Genomic DNA, 27,335 nt, shown 5'->3' on the forward strand with positions numbered 1-27,335 from the left:
GTACACAGACAAACGTGCTGGCCTCAGCTAGGGGAAGCCAAGGTAGCCATTAAAGTCCAGCCGGTTGGGAGCGGGGCGGGGATGGGGCGCGGCTGGAACACGTACTGGCTACGTCCCGCCCCAGAGCCCCTTCTCATCTGGTCCAGCTTCTGCTCCCCACACACACCCGGGAGGAAGGAAGAAAACGAGGGAAATCCGTCTCCATTGTCCATCCCTGCGGGTGCGGGAAAGACCATAAAATGGCCGTCTTACAGAGAGCAGGGGCGGGAGCCCGGCGCTCTGCTGGAAACTGATGCGCGGAGAGGACCAGGGAGTCAGCACCGCGGACAGCGGCCGCACCACGGCTCGCCCTACCCGCGCCGCCCCCGCGGTCCGGCCGGATTGATTTTTGTAGAAAGGGCAGATGAACCGGAGACCCAGGGGAAGGCTGGGGGTGGCTCCGTCCTTAACCTCTTCCTTCCCGCGCCTAGGTCTGATTTCACTCCCTGTCCCCTGACTGGGGACCCCCCTGGAGGCGGCTGGCCAACTCCACTCCTCTGCCCAGGTGGGGCTTCTCTAGGTTTCGCGTTCTGGCCTGGCTTGGACCACAGGGTGCACTCTGTATTTGCTACCCGCCCCTCAGAGGCTCTGCTGGGGGAGCTCCTAGGGGGGCACACTGGGGCAGAGGCTCTCGACGAGCTGCGCCAAGCTTCGCCCGGAGCCTTCTCAGTCCAGCCTTGCGCCCGTTGGTGACTTGGAGCTGGGGCGAGGGTAGGCGGCCCTTAGGAGGCTCGCTTCCCGCAGAGGGCGGGGGAATTGCAGAAATCCCGGAAAGGCGGGTGGGGGTGGGGGGCGATGGCGCGGTGTGCGGGGGAGGGCGGGAAGGATGGAGGTCGAATACCCCAGGGGCTTCAGGAGAACAGACCCGCGCATCATTTGATGGGGTGAAGGGTTGGGGAGAGGAAAGGAGGAGAGCGCAAGAGGAGTCCGGCGCCTGCGCCATTAAATCGCCCCGGACCGCCCGGAGCCCGGCCGTGGAGTCTGCGGACAAGGGCGCGGGGTAGGCACTCACCTAACGCATGTCCATCTCTCCATGCCCCTTCCCAAATACACAAGGCCTCTCCCTCCACCATCATTCTCCTTAAACCCTCCCCCCATTTTTGAAATGGGGGAAGGGATGCCGAAGAAGAATTCGAGAATGCAATCACATTGATTAGGACAACGGCTTTTAGGGGCTTTGGGTTAAAAAAAAAAAGCACGGGAGGGGTGGTGGTGTAAGAATCAGAGTGAGGAATGGAAGGACCACGCAGTTTTCTTGCCCAAAGTGTCTCGGAGAAGGCAAAACACCCCCCTCTGACCTCCCGCCCCCATAAACCAGATACCTGAGGGCGCTCAGAGGCCCGCACTCACCGGAATCCCGCGTGGAACATGTACATTCGGGGCGCCCCCGGGTTGGCATACTTGGGAGTGGTGAAGATGTTCTCCTTTTTCAGGGACACGTAGCTGATGAGCGATAAAATCAGCAGGGCGACGCTGAGCATAACCAGCCCCAGCACACTGGCGACCCGGGCCATTTTGCAATTTCTCATCCCGGGCTGCGCTGGGATCAGGAAAAGCGGGGAAAGCGGTCCATTGAGCGGCCAGCAGCTCGCTGGCGTGTCGGTGTGTGTGAGTGTTCGCGCGCGCGTGTCAGCGTATGTGCCGGGGGGGTGGGGAGGGGGACCGGGCAGGGGAGCCGCGGAGGGCCAGGGCGTAGGGGCGGGCAGGAGCCCCAGAGAGAAGCCAGGCCCCCAAGGCAGGGGCGAGCGGGCCAGGAGGCTGAGCAGGAAGATGGAGGGTCTGCGCGGCGGCGTGGCGATGTAGCTGCGCGCCGTGCGTCTCCGACCGCCGGCTCAGGCTCCCCAGCGCGTTTCCAGCGAGGCTGCCGTCTCCTCTGCCGCCTGCAAGATAAATGTGATTGGAATAACGTTACAGTTCGATCTAAGCACAGGATTTAATTAATGAACTCTAATCTCCCAAATAACCGGGGGAGGGGCGGAAGAGGGAGGGATGAAGGGGAGGTGGCAGAGGGAGGGGAATTGAGGCTGGAAGGCTGCAGCCCACGTCAATGGCCTTCCCAGCTGAGGGTGCGGGCCAGGAGGTGGCTCTGGCCAGACACACGCCCAAACTTAGTTCAATGGACAATTCATTACTTTATAAGTTAATCGTGGAATATAGAGATAAATAACTGGAGTTGCTGTCCTGGAGGATACACAACAGCTGGGTGCTTATGAGATACAGGGAGAGTGGTTTTAGGAGTGGAGATTTAAAAGCTTCTCTCCTCACCACAGAGCACAGCCCCGGGCCCCACGGATCAGCACCTGCCCCAGCACCCCAGCAAGGAAGCCCTAAATAGCGGTTGGGCCTTGTGAGCGCTTAAAACCTCCTCGGAATCTTCCGTAATCTCTCCCGTGTCTGCTTCCTGTGCCCAGCGCATACTGCGCTTCTCTCTAAAAGACGGGTGGTGCCTGGCAGAGTTGTTGTAAGGTGAGCTGTGAGTGTGGAGGGCCCGGCTCCCCCTCCCTTTCCTCCCAGTGTCTGACTTCCAGCACCCTGCACGTGGGCAACCAGCATGCCCCAGAGGTAACCAGGACTGGAGCAGTTCCCTCTGATTAAACTCTCCATTGCCCACTTTTCTGACTCATCCCTGTGGCCAGGCCTTCAGGATGGGCCACTCAACTTTGCCCTGAAGCTTAGCTTAGCTTAGACCAGGAGCTGGGGCATCATAAACCTCTGTCCATTATAAATACCCAGAACTCTCTTTTGGAGGAACTCAAGAACCAAGTAAGAGATGCTGCCTCCGAGGGTGGAAGGAAAGCTCACTGCCTAACACTTTGTGTTGCTGTTTCAATTTGTTTTAGCATATGCACATGTTATCTGTTTTAATATACATTGGAAATAAAAGTTAATTCATTTTCTGTCATGCTGTTGGATGCTCAGAGGGCAACCTACATGTTTCTTTAGCTCTGGCCTCTGCAAGTAACTTGTGACGTCTTCCCCCTAGCTTCACCCTTGGCCTGGTCCTCCCAGTAATGGTCAGTAAGCACTAAGGAAAGAAGCTGGAGGTGAGAAATCAGCTTTAGGAGCCTTTCCAATAAAGCAAGTTGATGTTTTCCAAGGTGGCTATGATTTCTTTCTCTCTTGAACTTCTGGGTTTATGGGCTTTGGTGGACCTGATGTTATGGTCTGTCTGTGGGCTGTGAATTCTTCAAAGCAGTGAGCTCCTGGGCTGTAAGCTCCTGCAGATCCAGGACCATGTCTTCTTCTGCCCTGTTTCCGCATACTCCCCGCATACTGTCTATGGAGAGGCAGGCTTAATAAGTGTTTGAAGACCTAATGGGCTGCCTATGAAACACGTCTGGTTGTGGAGAGCAGCACACAGATTGCAGCTGTCTTTTTCCAGTGGAACAGAGAGCTAGTAATTTTTCACCTACTCAAGATATTTTACATCAAAATCTAAAAATGTAGGTTAAGAGGACACAGTCCTTTCCCCATGGGACTTTTTAACTATGTAAAAATTTTAGAGAAGTCTTACATGTCTGCGCATGATGAGTACTTGAAGCATATTTTTTGAATAAATACTATTTTATTTTTTTTGAAAAAGAGCTCATATGAATATAGTGTAAAATGCCAAAGGGGATAAGATCTTATGAGAGCTGTCTGGGAATTACACAGATTGGAAAAACTCTTCTTGAACAAGAAGTAGGGGGACACACCATGGAGGCCAGAGTACTGGTTACAGCTCCAGGCTCTGAAGTCAGCAGACTGGACCTCAAACGCTGACTCTGTGACCTTGGATAAGTTGTCAGCATCTCTGTGCTTCAAGCTCCTTATCTACATAACCGAAATAAAAACCTCCCAGGATTTTGGGGAAAATTAAACAAGGCATGTAAAGTCCTAGGTACAGCTCCTGGCTTGTATTAAGCAGTTAATAAATATGAGCTAAACAGCTTGGGCAAGTTTTTAGTGTCTTTCTCTGACCCCATAAATATCCTGCTTCAGAGCGCATAGAAAAGGATGTACTTGGTGAGGCATTTTCCTACGGAAAATGACAAAGATTGAGAAGCTCTTTGGTTCTCTTACAGCATTACAGGCTTTCCTGGAACATATAATATGGACTCATTCTGCCTGGATTTAAAAACTGATGTATTACTTATGCTTAGCACACCTCTGCGAACCCTCTAAAGAAAGTCCTACGAGGATAATTCCCATATTGCATATGGATCACTGAAGGTCATGTGATGTAAAGGAACCAAATTAGCCAGAAAATAAACAGGCACATAGGAATCCTATGCCAGGCCTAAAGGTGACAATGGATTGCTCTGTAATTACCAGAGGAAAAAATCTTGGGAATGCTGCTTCAAAGAGCAACTGCAGCTACTGAATATGGTAATTTTCAGGCCTGGGATTATAGCTACTTAGTAAATTAAAAAATAGGGTACTTTTACAAAATATCACTTTTTCAGATTTCTTTGGAAATCAGACCTCTATAGTAGTTCAGGAGGGTAAATACAAGAAATACAGAAATGAAAGACTCCTTTGACTTAATATTTTCTAGGGGAGTCGTTATTTTTGGATACAAGTACTTTCCCACTTTTTGTTTGCAAAAAGTACCCACATTTTGCAAGCATGGCTCTGTTGCCCTGTGTAGTTCCTCACCAACCCATGTGTAGTTCCTCACCAACCCATACCTACCAAGAATAATTTATAGGCCCCACTTGGATGGGACAGCTGGGAGGGACGGTGTCTTTTGTTAGAAATGACATCATTCATTCATTTATTTCTGTTTTCTTTCATCAATTCATTAAATCAAATGTGTTGGTTGTCAGACACTCTGATAGGCAGACTCAGGGGTTATAAGATTATTCTTGACCTCATAATGCTTATGGTCTTGTGAGGGGAGAGAGGAGTAAGCATTCTGGCAGTACTATGTGAAGAGCTCAACAATAAAGGATTGATGAGAGAACTGGGTTATAAGCTCTGTCTGGAGAGGTTGGTGGTGGGGCTCTTCACAGAGGGCAACCTCTGAGCTGGATTTTAAATCATGAGTGGGGTTCATTAGGTAAAGAACTTTAAAAAGGATGTCCCAAGTAGAGGGAAAACAGGAGGCAGGGAAGATTATGGTGGGCTTGGGGAACAGCAAGGGTGTGAGTTGACTGCCACAAAGAAGAGCCCACGAAGCTCCTGATGAGATGCTGTATCTTCAGCAGTGCTGTTCAGAACTGTCCAGAGTTTGTAGAGAGGAACGGATCAATCTCATCTGAACCGAATGGGTGTAGGAGCAGCTGGAGTCAGGCCCACGGAGAGACGGAAACAGTGACTGCTCATGTGGACGTCAGCTGATGTGTCCAGTGGCCGGCCAGCCTGTTTTGTGCCTCAATTGATGAATGAAAAAAACTGACCATTTTCTGTTATGAAGCACTCTTGAATAAGGCATCATGGAGTTGACTTTTGGAAGGGCAAGTGACCCCTCCAGACGACAGTCCACTGGGAAACTCCCAAACAGCAGTTTCCCAATGGACTGTCCCCAAGCCACATGAGATGGAGTTCTTTCTGTACACTGTTGCCTGACTCCTTCATTTCTACTAGGTCTAACAGTGGCCACAGAGGAAAGATCTTGGGGTCCTCTGGATTTCTACCTCCTATTTCCCCACAGAAGATAAATACTTCATGAGTTCATAGGTGGGAAAAGCCATTGTGGTCAAAGAGAGCTTCATGAAAGCTCTCAGATGGAAATGAAACTAGAAAGATACATGGAAGTTTCCAGAGATGGAGATGGTAACAGGGGCAGGGCAGTCAGGGACAACGAGGCTGAAAAAAGATGCAGAGGCAGAAGAGAGAAAGGCGTGTTGGGGCCAGTGAATAAATAAGCCCCCTTGGAGTAAGGTGAAAACAGCCAACATGTATAGAGCACTTATTAAATGCCAGGTGCTTTTTATACATTATCTGTAATCTTTGCACCCATCTGGTGAGGAAGGTATAATTCTCCTCACTTTATAGCTGAAGAAACTGATGTTAAGGATTTGCTCAAGGTGAAACCTCTTTGACTTTAAAGCCCACCCTTTCTACTGCTGCATACTGCTTGTAAGCAGGTCCAGAGACAGACAGCTGGACAGTGTGCAGGCCTGGGAAGTTTGAAAGCATCATCCTTTGACAGTAAGAACCAGTTAATGCTACTACCATTGAAGATGATGATGATTTGGTCATCTCACTTTTATTGCACACCTGCTATGTGTTGGGTATTATACTAGGCATTTTACATAACTAATCTCATTCAATCTCCATTCCATCCCTCTGATGGTATAATGACTGCCGCCATTTCAAGAATGAGAAACTGAGGCTCAAAGAAGTTAAGCAACTTGCCAAGGTCACACAGCTAGTGGCTTTAATGTGTCCACTGGTATTCCAGGGCCAAGAGGAAGTGGGCTTTAAACCTTCTCCCTTGGTCATTGTGTCTCAGGGCTACTGAAGAAGAGGATGCATACTAGCCTCTTTAAAAAAGCCATTTAATCACAAGGGTTGGGGGGGCGGTGCGTGGCAACAAGGAAAAGACCACAGTGATACATCTGAAAGGCAGTGGCCTGCTCTGTGGCTGGGAGAAAACTGAGTAGGGCTGGAGCCTGGGCACAGGGGTGGGGGGGGTGCCCAGCCATCCCGTGGGGACATTCAGGAGACAGCATCTTATTTTCATTGTATACTTTAGTGCCAGCACAGCACCCAACACTGCTGATGCCCGGTGTGGAAAGAAGGCAAGGAGCTTCTCTGCTCTATAGCATACCTGAGGTGCAGGTTAGGGAGAAGGTCGGTCTCCAGTACTGATTGTAGGGAAAGATCATTCACCTTGAATGGGATGCACGAGTTGGCTTGCTTACTGAAGAGAACACGTTTAATTAAATACAAAATATAAAGCACAGGAGGTATGCACTGTGAACAGTGAAACGCCCTCCTACCCTTATCTCCCTAGAGACAGCTACTGTTGCCATCCAGAGATGCTCTGTGCATTCATAGGCATTTGAGTATGTATTAATTTTCATTTTATTTTATTCTTTTTAATATTTTTTTAAAAAAATTTATTTATTCATTTATGTATCGTTGGCTGCGTTGGGTCTTCATTGCGGTGTGCGGGCTTCTCATCGCGGTGGCTTCTCTTGTTGTGGAGCACGGACCCTAGGCACGCGGGCTTCAGTAGTTGTGGCTCGCAGGCTCAGCAGTTGTGGCTCGTGGGCTCTAGAGCTCAGGCTCAATAGTTGTGGCGCACGGGCTTAGTTGCTCTGCAGCATGTGGACTCTTCCTGGACCAGGGATCAAACCCGTGTCCCCTGCATTGGCAGGCAGATTCTTAACCACTGCGCCACCAGGGAAGTCCCCTGTATTAATTTCTAAAACATAAATGCTGAGACCAGTTTGAAATGATTTTTGTTTCAAGGTTTTTATCTGTATCTTTTACAAAAGACATTTTGCATAAAATTTTAACACTTCAGATGTTTGCAATGATTACATTTTCCAGAAGCTGAAGAATTACTCATTTTGCGCCTACAGACTTCTCTTAAAACTCAGTGAAGCATCTCTATGTGAAAGGAATACAAGAACTTCAAATAGCCTTTTCTTCAATGAATAAATAAAATATATTTGGAAAGCCGTCTTAAGGCTTTTTGCGGTCCAATCCCTAGGAAATCGTTGGGAAGAGCTATTACGTTCAATTGTGTTAATCTCCTGGGTCCTTGCATAGAATTTCGACTTTTCAAATGTTTGCAGCGATTACTTTTTCTAGAAGCTAAGGTATTATACTTGGAGAAGCTACTTGAAAAATAATCTTACAGTTAAGCTTTAAGCTATTCTTATGTCTATTGTGTCTCTTTATCGCACTGACTGTGGGTACAGGAAATCACCCACGGCGAGAGCAGCCACAGTGACATTTCCTAGGTACCATCAGGGGAGGTGTTTTTAAAAAAAATCTCATTTTAGCCTTCATCTTGAGTTTTTGGGCAGTTTTTTGTTCCTTGTGCTTCGGAAACTGTAATTGTCAACAACATATCTTTGAGAGCAGGGGGAAAAACACTTTTGTTTGTATATTATTATAACAAAAAGCGATAAAATTTCCATGTAATTTTAAAAAAATGCACTACCACGTGCTGATTTATTGATGAGTACAGCTTCCACAGAGGAAATGGTAGGAATTGTTGAAGGATGGACTGCTAAGTATCCCCTCCCCAGTCTGTGGACCCACCCCTCTCCTGATTATAAGCACATGCCTCTAGCTGAGATTTCTCATATTGTGTTCACAGGGAATTTACAGGAATAAGTGGTCACTGGACTTCCCAATATTGAAAAACTCAGTCTCAGTAGGGCAGTGGGGAGACTGAGCTACATCATGTTATATACTATGGACCTCCACGTTCTGTGTCATGTTCACAGTAATGCTATATGATAGTATTTTATTCCTTGCCGTAGATAAGGGAAAAAGAGACTAAGGGGGATTAAATTACTTGGCCAAGTTCACAGCAGCTATTTTAAAAATGGGATTTTAATATAGGACTGGATGACTGCATAGTTATTCCTCTTTTCACCAAACCTGGTTGCCTTCCATGCCAGAAGCTTAGGGTCTATACACTGGGGCATGAAAGATGCTTCCTCAAAGTGAATATTTCTCATTTAAAAAGGAGCCAAGGATATAGTATCCACCTTGGCTTCTGTATCCCTTTCTCCTCATGGTCAGCTTTTTACAAGGATGGTTGAACATGAGGAAAGTGGCTTGTCAATGGGTGAGATGATCGATGTAAACTTGGGAAGAATCCTTTATATCTTTATTTCAACATTCTATTTTGCTCGGTAGTTTTACATGCAAAGACTCTAAGTCCTGTTGGAGGTGGTGTAAGATGAGGGAGTGTCTAGCTTTGGGTGTCTGTACTAGTGTTTGGAGGAGGGCAATTTTGATGCAAGCCTTTTTTGCAGGTAGAATAGGTTGGGTGCAGACTCGCAGGCAGATGGAGAACGTAATTACCACCTTCTCCCTAACAGCAACCCGAGTAGAAGGAGCCAGGGCAGGCTCAGAGGCGAGAGGGAGGTACCTGATCTTCCCCAGCATCTCTCCGATGCTTACACCTGTTATCTGACACCTGGCTTAATTCCCGTGGAGGGGCTTTATTCTTGCTCTGAGTTCAAGCTGCTCATTAGAAAAAAGAAACTCAACCATTATGTATGCCATGTCCTTCACAAAGAATTGTATTGATCTTGTATTTTTCCCAAAGGAAAATATCCAACAAAAGTGAGTAGAGAGCATGTTGTAATGCTATTTTTCTCATCTGTGATCATCTAGGATTACAGAAAGCCTCCCAATTGGACCTTAGTCACCATCAACAGGTACCACTGCTCACCTGGGGGCAAGGTGCTACCTCAAGGGCAATCAGAGTGCGGAATGCTGAGAAGGTTGCTTCATTTCTTGGAGACCTGGCATGACATATATTACGTATGTAGGTATATCCAGGTATGACGTAGGCTCCAAGGCGGTTACTGAATTCTGCTGGTTTTGGCTTAGATTTTGGACAATCTTTCCCCATCTGCCGGGGGAATTAGGCTTTTCTGACCCTGCAGCATTGTCTGCACTCCCAGATGTCCCCCAGTCTGTTCTCTGCCTTCCCCATTCTCTATGACAATTAGGACTGACAACTAAATGGGGACCTTGTAACATCAAACTTACTTTTTAATCTTTACAGCAACATCCTTCAACTCTTTAGTTTTATGTTGGATGGCTGTGTATTTAGCAATGTTAGGTAGGATTTGCAAAACTGTGGAAACTTCATCTATTATAGATCTGGTGTAAGGCTAGCTGTGAAAAAGTGAGGGTTGCAGACAGCATCAGACCTTTAGATAGTGGCTGTGAGCACTTATCAAAGGATGCTCTCTTTGTGAGCTCAGAGTGGAAAGGGATGCTGGTTCCACGTAGGTCTTTACGATTGATAATCACTATCTTTGGGGCAAAAAACTGACAACCATATAAATCCTACATTTTTATAGCACTTCAATCTTTTTTCAAAGTACTCTCACATCTATTATCCCATCTTGACCTCCCCAGGAAACTGTGAGTTGGGCACAGCAAGTATTTCTATCCTGATTTCATAGATAAGACACAAGGAGGTTAAATCCCACAGCAAGGCAGAAGGAGACGGAGACGAAACAGCCATGTCTGATGTTAAGACTGCTAGTCTCTCCCCTGCAAAAAACCCTCTCCTTTTCTATTCTCTGCAATCTAGCCTCTACTGTTGAAATCACTTTATTTAGAGCAGTGTTTCTCAACTCGCCCTGCACATTTAAGTCACCTGAGCAGCCATTAATACCAATGCCCAGACCACATCCCAAACCAGTTGCATTAGGATCTTGGCAGTAGCTCCCAGGCATCTGTATGTTTTAAGGCGCCTCAGGTGATTCTGATGCACAGTGAGGACCAAAAACCATTGCTAGAAGCTGCCCAGTGGCAACCCTCCTGTCAAATTCAGTGGCTTTTCCTTCACTATTAGCCGGGAGCCAATGGATGTTAATTTCTTCTTTAAACTCACTCCTCCTTCCATAAATGACATTCTCTCGGTTCCCTATTCTTCTCTGAGGGCGCCCTCCCAGTCTTATTTCTTCTTCACCATCTTTATTTTGTCTTCCCAAATTACATGACTTCAACCTCTCTCTTTTCTCTGCACGGTCACACAGGATACAGGGAATAGTGTGAGGGATTGTGCAAAGGGTCACTTATTTTCAAGGGCTTAAACATTAGAAAGCAAGCCAGACAAGAGCAGAGGCCTCATTCTCATCACTGCTGCAGCTCTAGAACCTAGGACAGTTCTAGAACCTAGGACAGACACATGCTCAATAACTGGATGATCATCTACTTGACTGAGTCTCGTATCTGTGTATACAGTCCTGACCTGCATTCCAGTCTTGTCCCTCTAATGCCATCTCTTGGATGTGCCATCTTCTTAAACCTAACTTGTTCGAAACCGAACACATCATCTTCTTTCCTCCTACAAACTAGTTCTTTTAAATGTTTCCCAACCATTTCACCACTCCCAAGGGCCTCATCCTTTTCATCCTGTAAATCAGCCTTGTATCTTCTTCCTCCTTTACCTAGGCTTACATCATGATCTCCCCATTTGGCTGACACTGCCCTGCCCGTGGCTCTGGTAGGGAAGCAGTTTGAGGCTGTGCTCTGGGCACTAACTGGAGCAGAAGTGGGTCCACCCATCCACTGGCTGGTTGCCCACACGGTGACCAGGGAGAAAGGCTCTCAGTTCCCTTGGAACGTGGAGGGAGAACATGGGGAACATTGACTGGAAGAGATTGAGGAACTACCAGAGTGACTTTGGGAGCCAACATGCTTGGACACTGAATGGCTTTCTAGGTTTGGTTCTATGTCCTGTGAATCCTTTATAGACATTCCATTTTCTTAAGATCTGCTGGCATGAACTTCTGTTCTGGTAATACCCGTAATCAATTATATCAGTGTTCGTGGTAGTATGTCTTCCTTTGAAAATTGTATCTTTTTTTCAATTTGCCTCTTCCTTTCTTTTTGTACCACCTAACCAAATTCCTAACCATCTCCTACCTGAACCAGGTAATCACTTTCTAGCAGGTGTACTTGAACCTTCTTATCTCCTTCAACTCATCTTATTTGCTGTTCCTTCTGCCTAGACTTCCTATTTCAGTTTAAACACATGGGGAGCTCATGCTTGTCCCTTTGGAAATCTTTCTCAAGATTAAGGAGAACGAATAGTCCAGGGATTAAGTAAAAGAATGGGTCTGGAATCAGCCTGCCCGGACTTGAATCCAGAGACCAGTTAACTAACTTGGTGACCTGGGAAAAGCTATTTAACTTCTCCATGCCTCAGTCTCCTCACCTCAAAAGGGAAAGAGTGGTACATATGTCATAGGGCTATTGAAGGGATTAAATGAGTTAATTATGTAACGCACCAAGCTCTGTGCTGGGCATACAGTAAATATCAAGATATCTTGGCTTTGTTATTGGCATCTCCTCTGAGAAAGCATCCCCAGTTTCCTGTTCATTCCCCACTCTCTACCAAAGAGTTAGAATTAGGCACTTGTTTTCTCTGTTCTCATCAATGATATATTTTCCCATTATTTTATAGGCTAGCAACCTTTTGCATTCTGCATTTCACAATGGTCATTACATTGAAATTTGGCTAACTGTGCACCTTCTACCTAATACCTCAGAATGGCGTGAGATTCTTGGCTGGTACCTGGAATAGGCACTTTGGCAAACTCCCCAACCTTCATCTCCTGCTCAAGAACAATTCTCAATGAGTCTAATCTCACTATGGTGATTTTATTCTCTTGCCACATTTGGCTTTGCTCTGGCCAATGGGACATGAAAGGAAGTGTCTGGGAGAGTTTCTGAGAAAGATTACCTCTGTTTTAAAATGAGACCTGAGGGAAAAACAGTCACTCTTCTTCCCCTGGACATTGTCATGTTTGTCATGAGGTTTGGAATGGTGGCAGCCACCTTGTGACCATGAGGGGAGAGAGCTGAGGACAAATCTAACACTGGGGATGATAAGGTAGAAAGTCAGAAGGAACCGGGTCCTTGAGGATATTGCAGGGAATTGATTTAACTGATCTTGCAGCTTCCCTTTGCCAGGACCTCTAGCTATTTGTGAAAATAAATCTTCTTTACTGTTTAAACCAGTTGAGTCTGGGTTTAATTTGACCAAAGGCATCTTAACTGACATAATGCCATGCCACATTGTTTAAACTCTGATGTTTATTTTTTTAAAAATCTGGTCCCTCCTCTGATGTCCCTGGGACCTCCTAAAGAGAGACTTTTGAAGTCTTAAAGAGAGGCAGTAGTGCTAGATGAGACCAGTATTTCATTACCCATGGGAAGAGATGAAGGAAAGACTGAAAGAGAGAAAGGAAAATAAAGGGGAGTGGGGAGAAGAGAGTGAGGTGGCTCTGCACAGCTCCCTGCCCCCACCCAACCTATGTGAAGGACAGAAGGTCCCCAGAGTTTCTTATAAGGACCCCCAGGGGCATAGCCCAACACCTCCCCTACGTGTGGACTCAGCTCTTCCTTTCTGGCTAGCCAGCTCTCATCAGTAACCTGCCAAAATAACATAAAGCGTCAGGTTCATTTCCCCCTTGCTTTCACTTAAAGAATTTTATGCTCCTAATACATTCCTCCAAAGCATCTTTGAGCTCATCTGAATAGCAGGCCTTTACCCACTCTTTATTTAATGAGAACGTACTGCCCAAGTTCCGTGTTCTGGGGATCCAGTGGCGAATGACACGCACAAGGTCCCACTCTCGTGGTGCTAATACTGTGGGAGTATATGGTGCTAAGTGCGATGTAGAAACTGTAAGAGGAGATGTGATAAAGGGTGTGAGTTTAAGCTGAGGCCTAGAGGAGAGCAAAGAGCCAGCCAGGCATTCCAGGAATAAGGAACAGCAGGTGCAGTGGGCCAGGGGTCAGACTTAGCTTGGCTTGTTTGTGGAACAGAAAGGTTGGTGTGGTTGGGAACGTGGTGAGGGTGAGGTTGGCACCAGATCCGTAGGGCCCTGTAGCGTGTGGAGTTGGACTTTATCCTGGGTGCAGGGGAAGCCCTTGGGTGCTCTTAGCAGTGGAGCAGCAGAATTAGATTTATCATTTTGGAAGCCATTCCTGATACCATGTGAGGAATAGTTAACAGGACAGGGACACAGGTCGAAGCAGGGAGAACGGTTGGGAGCCCAGCACAGTGGTTCGGAGGAGAAGAGGATGGTTGATGAGAGGACTGGGGTCCCTGCCTTCACAGGGCTCATTGTCTGGTTGGGGACATAGGTAAGCAAACTGGACCTTCTGATAGAGTACGTGCTGCAATAGGAAAGCTTACAACCCGGCATCCTGTTGTTCCTCTCTTACGCCTCCTGGTTCTGTGGGGACCTGGTTTGTAGGGGACCTAGTTTGGCAAGAGGCCCAGGGGCTGAGCAACTGGAAAGCAAGTTTCTTCTTCTAGTAGGGAGGGAAAGAACTCAGCTTCATCAAGCATGTGTGAGGCACATTTTGTGCTTTTTGATGTGCACATGCCTTGACTTTCAAGTGAGATTTTAGGTCTTTTGCAGTAAGTGATGCTTTTTACTTTTTGTAACCTAAGTGGAAGCTGGTATGTGCTAACCGTTCAATAAATACTAGTCAGTGTTTGTCAATGATTCCTGCACTCAGTCGAGAGATGATAAGAGAGTCTGGACCTTACTGGAAAAGGAACTCAGTCAAGGTCCCAGGAGGAAACAGTAGATAAAACCAAACGAGGCATTTGAAGAGAGTTTAACAAAAGTGTGGGCAGGGATTAGGGAGACCAGTAAGGGATGGTGAAGCACCACGGGGCTAAGGACTGTGGGGAGCTCTTACTCCCCTCCTGAAGGGCAGGAGAGCAAGGGGCCACCAGAGTGTAGAGAGGGTGGCTGATGAGGAAGCCAAGCTGCAGGAGCTGTGGCCTCCAGTAGCCAACTCATGGCAAACAACTGCCCGACTTCATGCTATGTCCAGTCTCTGGTCTCCAGCTGGGGTCTTGCATTAGCTGGACCTAAAGCCAGAAGGCAAGTAAACCCACTGATGCAGTCCAGGTCCAGGCCCACATCCCTGGGCACGAAGCAGAGTGGATCAGAGTGAATAGTGGCTGTGGGGGTGCAGACAGAAGACAGCTGACACAGGAAACCTGCCCCTTCCCACCTCCCTTCCTTTTGTAGCACTGACTTTAGAACGGCAGGGACTGTGTTTTGTTAGAATCAGAGTAAAGCCATCATCACCATCGTCATCATCATCATCATTCCCATTTACCCAAAAAGGAACCTGAACAGTTCAAGGTAATGCGATTCATCGTGACGGAGCCAGGATAATGTCGGAAGCCTTGGGACTCCTGGTTCAGAACTTCCCACCATCGTACCCAGCATCTCCTGCTCTTGTCGCCACATGGATGGCTCATCTTCATCTTCATAGTTAACCCACCTCATGCCTGGCAGGTCACCATAGAGGACCCCTGTACTACAGAATCCCCCGAGTCCGCACACCAGGCAGCTATTTGCGATTTTGTATTTGCACCACAGGCAACATCACTCTAAGCCCCTGGAAACTGGGAGCCCAGGAGCCACACCAGGTCCTAATGAAATTCCAAGGCAAGGACGGTAATGACCAAGGAGCTACCTGATCGGAATGGTCTCTCCTCTCAGCAAGCGGGACACAGTGTTCTGTGGCCGTGCCCGCTGCCGGCGAAGGCTGCCTTCCAGGAGAGACTCCTCCCGGGCATGTGCAGGGGGACAGCCTCAGCAGGCGTGGCTCCATTGGTTTTGAGGTGAAGGGACTGTTTTCTAGGGTTTCATCCTAAGAACTGTAAAATGGAGACAACGTGGGACTTCACTCAACCCTGTCTGTTAGAAATAGTGACAATTCTTGAATTAAGAATTAAGAGCATTTAGGAGAGTGGCCTAGTAATAACAAATGACAAGCTAATATTTATTGTGTTTATTATGTCAGGCACTAGCTAAGCACTTTTTCATGTGTCATCTAACTGAATTTTTTCAACTTTATGCCGGAGGTATGGGTATTATTCGGATGGTCCATCTGTATTTCCCGGGTCCTTTCATCTGCTCCACTCCTGTGGATGCCTGGCACCCCTTCTCCTCTCTCCCTAAGCCTCCGCACCACCTTCCTCATTCTCGCTCTCACCCGATGACTTCTCTGAGAAACTGAAAGCAACCAGAACAGAGCTTCCGCACCTGCATGTCTTCTACCACCATGTTGCGTCAACACGATACCATCTACCCTCCCTCTCATCCATTCCCTTGGATGAGCTGCAGCCCTGGAACTTGTGCACTAGACCGTCGCTGGCCTCGCCTCCTCCAGGGCAGTGGTTCAGCCCTGCTCCTCTCCTGCATCACCAAAATGTTGCTCTCTGCTGGTTCCCTCCCAGCAGCCTGCCAACACACTTTAATTTCTCCTATTTTAAAAAATTCGTCTCCTCACAGATGTAGAGAACAAACGTATGGACCCCAAGGGGGGAAAGCGGCGGGGTGGTGGTGGTGGTGGTGTGATGAATTGGGAGATTGGGGTTGACATGTATACACTAACATGTATAAAATGGATAACTACTAAGAACCTGCTGTATAAAGAAATAAATAAAATTCAAAAATTAAATAAAATTCAAAAAAAAATTCGTCTCTTGACTCCATTTACTCGTCCAGCTGCCACCCCAATTTTCTGTCCTCTTTTATAGCAAAACTCCTTAAAAAGAGTTGTCTATTCTTTTCTTAGAAAACTTTATTGAGGAATAATCAACAAATATAATTGTATATATTTAAAGTACACAACGTGATGATTTGACATACATATACGCTTGGAATGATTGCCAAGATCAAGATAATTGATGTACCTACCAGCTCACATAGTTAACACAGTCAACTTCCGCCCCCGTCTCTCTGGGGTGAGAATGCTTCAGATCTACTCTCAGCAGCTCTCAAGTATACAATACCTTACAGTTAACAGTGGTGTTGTATACTTGAAAAAAGTTATATGTTTTGATGTCTCCAATTCTCCCCAGAACCCACTCTAATCAGGCTTTCCTATTGCTAAATCGAATGGTCCATCTTTAGTCCTCAGCTTACTGGGCCATTATCATCCTTTGACACAGACGATCACTCCCTGCTTGGAACATTTTTGTCTCTGGATTCCGGGACTTCATGCTCCTGTGATACAGAAGCATGCTCCTGTTGTCCTCCTCCCTCACTGATTTTTCTTTCTCGGTTCTTTGCTGGATTCTCCTCATCGTCCTAATCTCTCAACCACGGGGAACCCCAGAACTCAGAACTCAGACTACTAACTTGTATGCACACTCATTCCCTGAATGGACTAAACCGGTCTCATGACCTTAAATACCTACATGTGCTGACAGTGTTCAAATTTATGTTTCCAGCCTGCACCTCCTGCTATATTCCTGGCTTATTTCTCCTCCGTAACACTCATCACCGTTTATGTATTTTACTTATTTGTTTATTTTCCCACAGTCAAATGTAAACTCTGGGAGGGAAGGGATAATTTTTTAGAACTTTGTATTATGAAACATTTCAATTATACAATAAATCCCTTATATCCATCATCCAGCTACGATAATCACCAACTCCTGCTGAATCTTGTATCATTTACACCATCCCTCCAACCCCACTGGATTAATTTGAGGCAAATTACAGCCATCATACCATTTAATCTATAAATACTTCCATATGTATCTCTAAGACATAAGGACACATAAAATACAACTATAGCAATTCCTTAATACTGTTGAATATCCAGTCAGTGTTCAAATTTCTCTAATAGTCTCAAATGATTTTTTAAATTGTGGTAAAAATATACATTACATAAAATTGACCATTTTAATAATTTTGAAGTGTACAGCCCGGTGGTATTAAGTACATTTACATTGTGCAACCATCACCCTCATCCATCTCTAGAACTTTGTCATCATTCCCATCTGAAACTCTGTACCCATTAAACACATAAGTGATTATTTATTTATTTATTTATTTATTTTTGGCTGTGTTGGGTCTTCGTTTCTGTGCGAGGGCTTTCTCTAGTTGCGGCGAGCAGGGGCCACTCTTCATCGCGGTGTGCGGGCCTCTCACTGTCGCGGCCTCTCTTGTTGCGGAGCACAGGCTCCAGACGCGCAGGCTCAGTAGTTGTGGCTCACGGGCCTAGTTGCTCCGCGGCATGTGGGATCTTCCCAGACCAGGGCTCGAACCCGTGTCCCCTGCATTGGCAGGCAGATTCTCAACCACTGCGCCACCAGGGAAGCCCCATAAGTGATTTTTTACTAGTGTGTTTGTTTGTATCAGAACATGTAAGATCCATAGATTGCATGTGATTATTTCTTTTAAGTTCAGAGGTTCCCCCTCCCTCTTTCTCCCCCCTCCCGCTTGGTAATTTTTGTTGAAGAAACTGGGCGGTTTGTCTTGGATCTTGCTGGTTATATTCCCATCATGTCATTTAACATGTTCCTCTGTCCCCTGTATTTCTTGCAAGCTGGTAGTTAGACCCAGAGGCTTCTTCAGATTCAGGTTTGGTCTTTGGCTGTTTGCCAGGAGTACTTCATCGGTGCTGTGTGTCAGGAGTCACGTGGTGTCCGGTTATCTCTTTTGTGGGGTGTGAGTGGCCATTGATGATCATGCCCAGATTTATTGACTCAGTGGGCATTGTAAGATGGTGATATTTTATCATTTTTTTTCTTTACTTTCCAGAACATTCCTGTAGAGTGAAACATCCCTGCATCAACTCTTGAGTTACCTTGAGATACAGCTCATTTAGGAAAGTTGAATTAAATGCTTGATTTTTTTTCAGTTTTCAGAATAATACATCTAGCATCATCATAATGTGGCCATTCAGAAATATCCATGAGTATGAACTGTTGGAGTTTTACAAATGTGATGCGTTTCAATCCATTGCCAGTGTTAGTCTTATCGATGCTCTTCCTCAGCTAGTGGGAGTCCCTTCAGTTTGGGTCCCAAGATCTTTTGACAGGACTTTGGATGGCTGCCTTGTTTTCTGGGGTGACAAGATGATCCAGGCTCATCTTGTACATATTCTGCTCTAGACCTGGGACCTTTATCTGTTTTGTTCATTGCTGTGTCCTCAGCATTGTTGTATGTGCCAGAATAGTGTCTGGTGCACAGCAGGTGTAAAATGAATACTTGTTGAATGAATGCATCCATCCGCATTTAATAAGGAAGCAGGCTGAGGTAGTTGGGGCTTGTTCACAGGCATGCGGCCAGCACGTGGGAGAGCAGGGTTTGGACTGAGGGAGTCTGCTTTCTGACTTTGTGCTCTTAACTGCAACACAGATGGTCACTCACTGGGCCTTAAGATGGGCCAGAATGAAAATACAAATTGGTCAGGAAGGTGTGGCACACATTCATGAATGGTCAGTCCAGAGGGGCTCCTGTTCCCGTGGGCATCCCCCAGCGCTGTTCTCTACAGGGAACTCATATTTACTGTGCACCGAAGTGGACGTTGTCCTGCCCCTCCTTCAGAGACTGGCTCAGACCCCAGGACCTCTCCGCTCTTCTGTCATCGCCCTGTGGTCCATCACTTCTCTTGCCTCCTGGCTGCTCCAAATCTGAGTTCTGGGTAGCGGAGGGCAGTGGAGATGGAGTGCTCTGGAGAGCAGACTCCGTGCTCGGGCTGGCCCACCGTACCCAACACAGGGCCAGTGCAGAGTGGTCACTTAGGCACTTGGAATTGTTGCAGAATGTGTAGCTGGTCCTTCGAGTTGAGGGCGATGGTTAATCCTCTCATCTCTTCTTCCCACTCTCAGACACATTCATCCAGGTGACAAAGACATTCACGTCTGAGATTAATGGCTGAACAGAAGCACAGCACCTCAAACAAAATTTAAAGAACAAAAGAGTAACAGACAACGAGGTTGCTTATTAGCTGTGGCCTCCAACCTGGATTGTACCAGAGAATTGGCTGGAGAAAGAAACATTAGATCTTTTATTTGTATTTACTTTTCAACTCATCCTTCGAAGATGCCTATTTTTGAATATGCTTTATAATGAACAAATATATAGGTACCATTGTATATAATTTACAAGTTTTTAGATACACATATATTAAGAGTGCATCTAACATATTTACTAACAGAGATGAATGATCAAAAAACTTTGGAGACCATTGATTTTTGGAAATTCCTGGCTGAAACCATGAAGAAAATTCCAGGCTTCCCTTCCTGGAGTAGAGGGGGAAGGAAACATTATTCTAAGGCATCAGTGCTTTGAGCAAATGTTTTTGCAAAATCTGCCGATAGTTGGTTTTTCCCAAGGGCCCAAATAGCTGGGTTGGCTTCTCTCTGGAGAGGTGGGTCAGCTTCTGGCTGGACCAACATTAGTGGGAGGTGCCAGCCCTTCCCCACCGGAACTGAACACCTTGGTGCCCCTGGAGAGACAGCTGGCACAGGTATCGGGGCTGCTGGTTGCCTGCCCGCGTGGTTTTGCCACCACACCTCTCCCAGCAACATCCCAGTTCGTAAGTTGTTCTTTTGTTGCTCTGCTCAACCCTCTGCCCCACCCTACCCCATTTTTCATCTTTCCAGCTGCCCTAGGTGTTCTCTTTGGCCAGATTTATCTACATAAAAATGTTGCAGGGAGGGGTCTGGCCAGGGTGTCCTGATCCAACATTGTCCCCTGGGCACGGAATTTTGGGAGGTGGTGTCAGAAATGCCCCCTCCTCACTGGTGCTGGGAAGTGGGGTTCTGTGGGTCTAAGGACAGAAACAGGGCGTCCTTTAGAACTAAGGGGGGGGTGTCTGGGTTGAAGGAACTGCCAAGGCTGTGAGCCTGAGAGACGACCAAATGTAAATGCAGGAGTGACAACTGGGGACCAGAAGCAGGTGCTGAGAGCCAGCACAGAGGGTGGGGGGAGGAGTCCTGAGCGACCCCCTGCTTTGCTGACTGAGCTATATGTACCCTCCATGGGAGGTGTCGTATGTGCTGGGGGTACTTAAAGCACAAGAGAAATGCATCTTCCTGGGGTACCAATTTTACTTGAAGAATAAGGGAAAGATTTTCACACTAAAATAAATATGGAAAGAGTATGGAATAAAATACAGAAAGCACATGCGTTTTAAAGGTGAAAACAGATTTTTCCTGCAGATCTTTTCATGCCTCTTCCCAGACCCCAGAGGATTTGCCTCCTGGCATCTGCTTGTGGGAAGCACTGCACCAGAACATCTGCCCGTGGGTCTGTTTGGTGTGAAGGGTCAGAGGCGGAGACAGGCCGCCTTCTGCCCCAGGATGTGAACTCAAGAGGAGCTGCCCTGGCCTCCCATACAGCAGCCCAGGCTGCGAGCAGAGCCTGGGCGTCAGGGTCAGTCTTCGCTGGGGAAACCGGATCCCACCCAGGCGTGTGGTTTCAGTCTCACCTCTCTGCAAGCAGCTCTTGCTTCTTGGTGTCACTTGCCCAGGGAGCTGGAACTAGGGAGAAGTTTCCACTGTGTCAGAGCCAGGGTCTTTTCTGGGGGAGGGGAGAGTTCTTTCTAGACAGGGTCAGGGCTGCTTATTGGGCTGTAGAATCACTGAAGGTCAGAGCAGTGAGGACCTGATAAATCCTCTGCCTAACGCCATTGTCACGTAGGAGCCTCCTGGAGCCCAGGGAAGCAGTTGGCTGGTTAGTGGCCGAGGCAGATTCACAATAACATCTTTTTATTTAATTAAAAAAATGTAAATTGTATTGTGATAAGAACACTTAATATGAGATCTATCCTCTTAACGAAGTTTTAAGTGTACGAATACAGTATTGCTATCTTTAGGCACAATATTGTACGGTAGGTCTCTAGAACTTATTAATCTGGCATGACCGAAATTTTATGCTCATGGGTTAGCAACTCCCCACTTGTCTCTCCCTCCAGCCTCTGGCAACCAGCATTCCTTTCTTTGTTTCTATGAGTTTGACTATTTTAGATACCTCATATACGTGGAATCGTATAGTATCTGTCCTTCTGTAACTGGCTTATTTCACTTAGCATAATGTCCTCAAGGTTCATCCATGTTGTCACTTATTACAGGATTTCCTTCTTTTTAGAGGCTGAACAGTATTCCATTGAATATACATGCCACAGTTTCTTTATTCAGTTGTTGATGGACAATTAGGTTGTTTCTATATCTTGACATCGTGAATAGCGCTGCTATGGACATGGGAGTGCTAATATCTCTTTGAGATCCTGATTTCAGTTCTTTTGTATGCATACCCAGAAGTGGGATTGCTGGATCATATGGTAGTTTTATTTTTAATTTGGGGGGAACCTTCATGCAGTTTTCCATACTGGCTACACAAGTTTGCATTCCCATCCACACTGTACAAGGGTTCTAATCTCTCTGTATCCTCGACAGCGCTTTTTGTCTTTTTTTTTTTTTTTTTTTTGATAATAGCCATCCTAACAGATGTGAGTGATATCTTCCTCTGGTTTTTATTTACATTTCCGTGATGATTAGTGACATTGAACATCTTTTCATATACCTGTTGTCCATTTGTGTGCCTTTTTTGGAGAAATGTCTGTTCAGGCCCTTAGCCCACTTTTAAATCACGTTATTAGTTTTTTTTTTTGCTGTTGAGTTATAGGAGTTCTTTATATATTTCGGAAATCAACTCTTTCTCAGATATATGGTTTGCAAATATTTTCTCCCATTCTGCAGGTTGCCTTTCCACTCTGTTGATTGTTCCCTTTGCTGTGCAAAAGTTTTTCAGTTAGATGTAATCCCACTTGTCTATTTTTCCTTTTGTTGCTTGTGCCCTTTGTGTCATATCCATGAATTTATTGTTAAGATTAATGTCATGAAGATCATCCCCTATATTTTCTTATAGGAGTTTTGTAGTTTCACGTCTTACATTTAAGTCTTTAATCCGTTTTGAGTTGAGTTTTGTGTATGGTATTAGATCAGGGTCCAATTTCATTATTTTCCACGTGGATATCCAGATATCCCAACATCATTTGTTGAAGAGACTATCTTTTCCCATTGTGTATTCTTGGCATCGTCATTCCAGGGCTGTTTGCACTTCTCCAAGGCCTTTCATTTGAGAGTAATTAAAGGGTCCATCTGCTCCAACAAGGCAGTGGTCAGAATTTCCTAGAAGAGTCTTTGCTAGAGATTTATCGTAACCAAAAGTGACTCATAGAAAAATATATGCACAAGGATCTTTATAGCAATGTTATGGAAAAAGTAAAATACAGAGACAAATCAAAAGGCAGATTGGTTTTATCCATTATGTAATGACCTTCCAATGTAATAATGTATGTCATTTAAAATATTCTTGGGGAAGAATATGCACTGGCTTAGGGCTTCAGTGATAAATACAGGGTCAGTGGAAACAGTGATGTGATCCTCTGGATGCTGAACTGTGGGTGGTTTCTACTTTCTTTATAATTTTCTGTATTTTTCAAGTTTTCTGCGATGAACACTAATTATATTACTTTCAAATTATTTTACCTTTTAAAATAAAAGTGAAATGTCTCTTTAACTGACTATAGTTACTACTTAATGAAAGTTGCCAATGTGTTCTATAATTTCTGAGTTCATTGGGTAGCCCACACCTTACCTCTAGTTTGATTTTTCTTTTTGCTGAAGGACACCCGTAAGTGATTTATGCAGAGAGGGAGTGTGGGTGGTAAAAAAAAAGTATTCATCTTTTGTACACTTAGGATATGTTATTTTGCCCTTACTCTTTCATGATCATTTAGCAGAGTATATAGTTTTTGTTACATTTTCCTTCAGCACTTTGAGAGATATTGTCCTGCTGTCTTATGGCATCCATTGCTGCTGTTGAAAAGATTGAGGTCAGTTTAGTGAGCATATTTTTGTAGGTAATCTCTCTCTCTCTCTCTCTTTCTACCTTCATCTCTCTCTGATAGCTTTTTATGATTTTGTCTTTAATATCCTATAGTTTCACTATGCTGTGTCTAAGTGGAGATTTCTCTTTGTTTATTCTGCTTGGCAATTGGTATATACTCTCAATTTGAGGATTCATCATCTCTCACCAATTCCTAGCCATTTCTTCTTTGGATATTGCCTTGCCATCAGTTCCTCAGTTCCCTTCTTCTAGAAGTTTGAGCACATGTATATTTGAGTCTTTCAATTTATTCTCTATGTTTCTTATTTAAAAAAATTGTTTAGTTGAGGTAAAATTTATATACAGAGAAATGCATAGACACTAAGTGTACAATTTGATAAATGTATGCACCTGTATAACCACAACCCCCATCAGGACTTAGAACATTTCCATCACCAAGAACATTCCTTTATGCCTCCATCAAGAAATTCCCACCTCTCATAGACAATTGTTCTGATTTTTTCCACCATGTATTAGTTTTCATATTCTTGAACTTTTTATAAATGGAATCATGCAGAATACAGTTTTTGTGTGTGGTTTCTTTCACTCAAAATATTTTTGAGATTCAATCATGTTGTATGTACCAGTAGCTCATTCTTATTTATTTATCTATCTATCTATTTATTTATTTATTTTAGTCAGAGTAATACTTCATTGTAGAAAAATACCAGAATTTGATAAATCTATTTTCTTGCATCATCTGGGGACAATGGGGTCCATTCTGTTGAATACTTTTATCCTTGAATATTAGTCATGTAAAATCAGGAAAAAAGCTATTGAAGTCAACACTATGTCACTTCCACCTCTCATTTCCTCACTCTCTACCCCCTGTTAGTACCTAATGTTCTTCTCTTACCCAGCTCTTGAGTGTCTCCCCTGATCTCCCCTGTCACCTAGCTGAGGAGAAATATGATTGCATCATTCACTCATATGAGACATTGGGGGATGTGGTAGATAGAATAATGCCTCTCCCCAAATGTCCATATCTTAATCCTCAGACCCTTTGAATCTGTTACTTTATATGGCAGAAATAACTTTGCAGATATAATTCATTTAAGGATTTTGAGATGGGAAGATTATCCTGGATTATGGGGTGGGCCCAATGAAATGACAAGAGTCCTCATAAGAGGGAAGTTAGATGGTCAAAGGCAGAGAAGGAGACAAAGGAAGCAGAGTCAGAAAAGGTGATGTGATGATGGAAGCAGAGAGACAGAGACAGAGGCAGAGACAGAGAGACAGAAAGAGACAGAGACAGAGATTGGAAGATGCTATGATGCAGTTTTCAAAATGGAGGAAGATGGCCATGAGTCAAGGAATGCAGGCAGCTCTAGAAGCTAAAAAGAGCAAGGAACAAATCCTTTCCTAGAGCCCCCAGAAAGAAGGCAGCCCTGCTGACCCACTTTAGACTTCTGACCGCTAGAACTGTGAGAATAAGTTTGTGTGGTTTTAAGCCATAAGTTTTTGGTAATTTGTTACAGCAGCAAGAGGAAACCGGTACAGGGACAGAAGGTTTGACCTCCCTAGAAATGTTTGAAATCTAAAGTAGACCCAAAGGAGAGGAATATTACTTAATTCAAATGAATGACTCAGTCATGGTGGGTTTCAGCCACACAGGTGGCCGCCATACCTTACCTACAAGGCCTGCATCTGGGATGTTCTTCACGCGTTGTAATGCCTACATCTCCTTCATCAATGCCATTGCTTTGGAATATGGCTTTATTTCTCTAAGAAGGCTCCTTCCTTAATGCTATTGAGCTGGGAGGGTCCTAGCACTGGGGTAGGTTTTAATTTATTAGCGTCCAGACAGATACAGTGAAGGGAACAGGCTGGGAAACTATGAGAGGTTCTAAGCCTAGAGGCTGGAGGCCTTGTGGGGCCCTGGACACTTTAGAGGGGATGCCAGGTTGGTGGAAGGAGGCACCCAAGTCCTCAGCTTCATCCGCTGAGGTCTCACCCTTCAGCCCTACAGGCCTAGCGAGGTCACATAACTCCTCTAACAAAGCGTACAGAGGAATGAGTTGCAGGAAGAAACAAAGGTGATTTTGCTTCCGATTCTTCTGAGATAGCAATATGTCAGCAGCCCCCAGAGAGGCTGAAAGTAAATGAATCAGTGCTAGAAAGTGAAGGATACCATCCGTGCTGAATGGTGAAAAGGACTACTGAACAGTATCTTCATTGATTTTTTTCTATAATTGACACAGCATCTTGGTTTGCCTTCGGGCTTCAGAAGGAGAAAACGGGGAGCCTGTGTACACAGCTTCCTTGGGTTGGAATTTAATAAAAAAAATTCCCCTGAATGAGCTTCCTTCCCTCCATCATTTCTCTTTCTCTTTGTATCTTCTCTCTACTCTTCCCTTCTTTCTGCTTTCTTCCTTCATTTCTTCTTCCCTTTCCAACCCCCTCCTTGCCAGTTAGCCTCTGCCCCAACCCCCGCATTTCCTTTTGTACAAATAAGCGTTTCGACAATAGGTACCACAGTACGAGTAACCTATTTTTGCTGGAAGTGACGTGGAGGACCTTAGGAGGAAAAAAATAGCACATTCCATCTTTTGTCTGCTTGAATCTCATTGGGTCAGAAGCTCATTTTTTTGTGGAAAAATATATCTCTCAAACATTGCCATATCTGAGCACTGCCCCCTGGGGTAGGATGCAGGGAGAAGTACCTGGGCTCCCTTCAGGGGCTCCCAGGGGTCCACTCACAGGAGATAGAAGGATCATCTCCCAGCTGATGGGGCAGGCTCCCCACCCGCCACCCAGGCCTCGGTGGGCAGAACCTTGTTCCTGGCTATGTTACTGGTTATGGATTTTACAAATGGGAAAAGCCGAGGTCAGCCAGATAATTTTCAGGAGAGCTTCCTGAAATGAGTCCCTCCGTAGGGCAAGTCTGGCTCTTAAGCCAGAGGGAAGAGCTGTCAGCAGATTTATCAGCAGCCACTGGGAAGATCCAGGGAAACAGGATCGGGTGCTGGGGAAGGCAAATCATCTGATAACCTCTCTCTGTACCAGACATGCTTGCCTAAGTGTGCTCAGAGGAATGGGAGAGCATTTCAGACGTTCTAGCATAAAGATATTCCATCAGGCACCAAACTAGTCCTGGCCCAGAAGAGGTTCAAAAATTATTTAACAAAAAGTAAAAACGAACCTGAGGGTTTGTTGTTGCTTTTAAGAGTTGACTTCAAATTTGACTTTGTGAACCATGTTCACTCATGCAACAAATATTTATAAAGTTCCTGCTAAGTGCCAGGCACTGTGCTTTATGTTGTGAGTATAATGGTCAGCAAGAAATCAGATAGAACATTCTCTTTTACAAGAAAATATAAAACTTCCAGTATGCTGGGTGCTATGGAGGAGAGATGACAGTGGCCACAGGAAGGGTAACAGGGGGGACTGACTTGGTCAGGGAGGTCAGGAAGTGGTGACTCGGTGCTGGGAGCAAAAATCTGCAGGAAGAGCAGGAGTTAATCAGGGGAAGGGAGTGGAGTGTATCCAAGAAAAAAAAGGAAGGCATGTGGGAAGGCCCTGCGGCATGGTGGTTTCTAAGAATGGGAAGAAGCCCCAACTGGTTGACCAGGGCTGAAGGTGGAAAAATGGTAAGAAATGGAGTTGGAGAGTCAAGCCAGGGCCCAGGCTGGGGTAAGGATTTTTTTGGTCTTTATCTCAAAAGCATTTGGAGCCCTTGTTAACAGCTTTAATGTGTGTGTGTGTGTGTGTGTGTGTGTGAGAGAGAGAGAGAGAGAGCAACAGAGAAACAGAGAGAGGGGGTATCATGAGATCTCAGTGGTATTGGCTGGGACTAGGGTGGTGGTGGAGAGGAGTGGATGGAGCCCATAGACATAGATAGTTTTAAGGGAAAATTGGCTGTATTGGGTGATAAGCTGGATGAGAAAGGTGAGCGAGAGGAAAGAGTTAATGACTTCT

At 45.5% G+C, this 27,335-nt stretch overlaps 1 protein-coding gene across 1 annotated transcript in view; it reads right to left on the reverse strand.

Annotated features, from left to right (window-relative positions):
- ST8SIA3 (ST8 alpha-N-acetyl-neuraminide alpha-2,8-sialyltransferase 3) overlaps positions 1-26,823 on the reverse strand; it is a 41,714-nt gene extending 14,891 nt beyond the window's left edge. Inside the window, exon 1 of the mRNA XM_082417758.1 lies at positions 1,390-26,823. Within this exon, the coding sequence (XP_082273884.1) occupies positions 1,390-1,568 (179 nt within the window). The 5' untranslated portion in view covers positions 1,569-26,823. The remainder of the gene's footprint in view (positions 1-1,389) is intronic.
- Positions 26,824-27,335: the final 512 nt, after the last annotated feature.

The sequence above is a fragment of the Balaenoptera physalus genome (assembly GCF_965194825.1).
Source record: "Balaenoptera physalus genome assembly, chromosome: 12".
NCBI classification, from domain to species: domain Eukaryota; kingdom Metazoa; phylum Chordata; class Mammalia; order Artiodactyla; family Balaenopteridae; genus Balaenoptera; species Balaenoptera physalus.